General features: G+C 51.1%; 1 protein-coding gene across 1 annotated transcript in view; it reads left to right on the top strand.

Moving 5' to 3' along the window:
• Positions 1-2,333: 2,333 nt before the first annotated feature.
• The window catches only part of TERG_06634 (uncharacterized protein), a gene marked incomplete at both ends in the record, with an annotated part of 830 nt that continues 215 nt past the window's right edge, over positions 2,334-2,948 (top strand). Inside the window, 2 exons of the mRNA XM_003232594.2 lie at positions 2,334-2,729; positions 2,825-2,948. Of these exons, the coding sequence (XP_003232642.2) occupies positions 2,334-2,729; positions 2,825-2,948 (520 nt within the window). The remainder of the gene's footprint in view (positions 2,730-2,824) is intronic.

The following is a 2,948-nucleotide window of genomic DNA, read 5'->3' as shown; positions in this document are numbered from 1 at the left end:
GAAACCGGCCTTGCACATTCCGGAGCTGTAGTGAGCAATCGAGTCAGCATTCCGCCAGAGAGATCAAAAGAAAAAAGCTGCCTCTATCCATCGGAATCCATCCGGGTAATATTGAGAAAAAAGTGCGACGTGGGGGGCGGGTTGATATTGATGTTGGCGCTGTGCTGCTTTTGTCGTGTTGCGTGGCGAACAGACAGCGAAACAACACAGGTGTTCAGAACGGGCAGAGAGAGAGGGCCACGGCGGGATCGTCAGGACGACGCAGAACTCACCCATTGTCAATGACGAGGGCAGCAACTTCCTCTACACGGGAGACAGGTTAGCGAGCAGCACAGGAGGACGGGAGGAGCACGGAGACAAAGGCTGAAGAAGGGAGAGCTGGACGGTGTCTTGCGGGTAGGGGGGGCCAGAGCTTTTGAGGGGGGGATTTGGTTTCGCAACATACCCTCCATGGTGACTGATAGTACAAGTTAAAAAGGAAAACGGGACAAGAGAAAGAGACGAGCGTAGAGTCGGCGACAGAAGTGAAGCGGCCTGCACGCGGAAGCAGGGAGATGGCGGGTTGATGGGCGTGGGAGATGGATGTTGTTGAGATTGACTGAGGGAGAAGAAGAGAGACGGTGGTGGAAGAAGGAGAGGAAGAAGAAGGACGCAGGCCGGTTTGGTGGAGAGAGCAGGGCGAAGCGGGCTTAGTGAGGTTTTAGTGTGGGAAGCCAGCAGACCTCCTGGTTGGCTCGTTCGAGGGGCGGCAGCCTCGTCCTTCGCCGTTTACCTCGTAGAAGTCAGGATGCTGATGAAGACGATGATGAAGCTGATGGTGCTGATGATGGTGGTAGAAGTCGGTCTGGTGCTGGCAGCGATGTTATTATAGACTTGCTGCTGCCTAGTCGTCGTCATGCGTGGCAGGAATATGGCTGCCTCCGTCTACTGCTGCTACGATGGCCAATGTACATGGCCTGCTGTATCGTCACTCCGGCCGCTGATGCCATGGCGCTGTGCCAGGTAGATGCATTAATTACCGTCCGCTGGCGCTCTGCTGGAGGGAAATGTCGCTGCCTGTGGAGGACGCTGCTCCCAGGCGCTTCATGTTATGGCCCTGGACTGGAGAATGATGCTGCCTAGCCTGTGCCTCTCCCTCTGCTCGCCCACCGCCAGCTAGCTCAGCTCACTAAACCACAAGCCTGCTCAATAGTTGCGTAGGGGGCTACGTAATAATTACTGCTCGACCCAGCATCACCCCAAGTCCCAACATATTCCAGCTTGATGTCTCTCTCCCTCTCTCTCTCTGCCTTCATTGCCTGCTTCATCTCTGGCCCCTTTACTTAGTTACTTTAAAACTACTGGTCACGTGAAGCTGGTCTGCAAAAGGGGCTCAACGATATCAACACGGCGAGAAGAAGATATCAGAAAAGAGAAGAAGCACGGAGTACGGAGTACAGTCTAAGGGGAAGACGATGCAGTAGCTTCTCACGTCGATACCCTTCAGCCGAAGAGCGGAGGAATGGACTCCTGAAGACTGCATCCAATGCTCGAAGGCGCCGGCAGCAGTTCCGCCCAACAGTTCGTTGCTGCCGGCGTACAATCACGCTGCCCATGCTACCGGCGTTCCGGAGTCGGGGGCAAGGAGTCTCGTTTTTGCGAGCAGCCTTGCCCAACAGTTCATTCGAGCACGGACATGTTCGCAGGGATGGGGGTGAACGGACGGGTTTATCTGATCTTCGATCTGCAAAAGTCTGCCTCACGTCCTTCTGATCCTCATCCATACACCTGTCCCGCTTAGTCGTTATCAAATGCCATGAAAGAACTGCTACCTCTTTTTCCCTATACCATCTCGGGTGCTCTAGTATTTCATCGTGCTTTTTTTATTTGAATTGACTTGACAGGCCATCACTCGGCTTCATTTTCAGGGGTGCGATTGCCTTCCACTTTTACATCTTTTCCGGCCTGATATGTTGATCTTTCTCTTCCGTATACCTGGTCCAGATCAGCTATAGAAATACAGCCATGATGCTGCAGCAACTTTATACCCAGCTGCCATCGTCCTTTTTCTAGGTCATCCTCCAGTCGAAGAACAGCCAGCACTTTTGATAAAAATAATTGCTTATGTAATCCTGGATCTAACTAAAGTGGACCGATCGAAGCTTATCGAATATCGCGGGTTCTTCATGAAGTTGCTTGTTCACTGCAAACAATTTTTTTTTTCGGGCAATTCAAATAACAAGTCAAGGGATTTTGTGACTGAGACTCACGAGTTGTACCCTCTGTCGGCCCATTCCTTATATCGATAACGAGCTACTTTCCTAATATTCAGTGCTAGGCCAACACTCACAGCCATGGACCCCTCGTTGAATAATCTCCTCAAATGGAGTATCGAGAACACTCCCGCGGCCAACGGCCAGCCAAACGGAACCGAACCATCAGCCCATAGACAACCCATTGATGCGGAAGCCCTCCAGCGCCTACTAGCAAACACCCCATCAGACGCAGAGCTCATGAAAACTGCAATGGAAGTCGTGCGGTCCTCCGAAACAACGTTGGAAAATAAGCTTATCGCCTTTGACAATTTTGAGCAGTTGGTTGAGAATCTGGATAATGCGAATAATATGGACCCCATAGGCCTTTGGCCTCCGCTGGTAGAGACGTTGAAGGACGAGGAGGCTGAGATACGGAAAATGGCCGCATGGTGTGTTGGAACAGCAGTTCAGAATAATGAAAAGTCTCAAGAGAAGGTGTGTTCTCGGCTCCTACGATTTTTTTTTTTTTTTTTTTTTTTTTTTTTTTTTTTTTTTTTTTTTTTTGTAACTGTTACTAACGTATCGTTTAGGCCCTGGAAGCAAAGGTTATTCCAGAGTTAGTTCGAATGGCCAGGGAGGACAGCGATACCACTGTCCGCCGCAAGGCCGTGTACGCTATATCCTCGTGTGTGCGGAACTACCAGCCTGCCCTGG

Source organism: Trichophyton rubrum (genome assembly GCF_000151425.1).
Source record: "Trichophyton rubrum CBS 118892 genomic scaffold supercont2.8, whole genome shotgun sequence".
Classification (NCBI taxonomy): Eukaryota; Fungi; Ascomycota; class Eurotiomycetes; order Onygenales; family Arthrodermataceae; genus Trichophyton; species Trichophyton rubrum.
The sequence above is the reverse complement of the archived record's forward strand: the minus strand, read 5'-3'. Positions and strand labels throughout refer to the sequence as shown.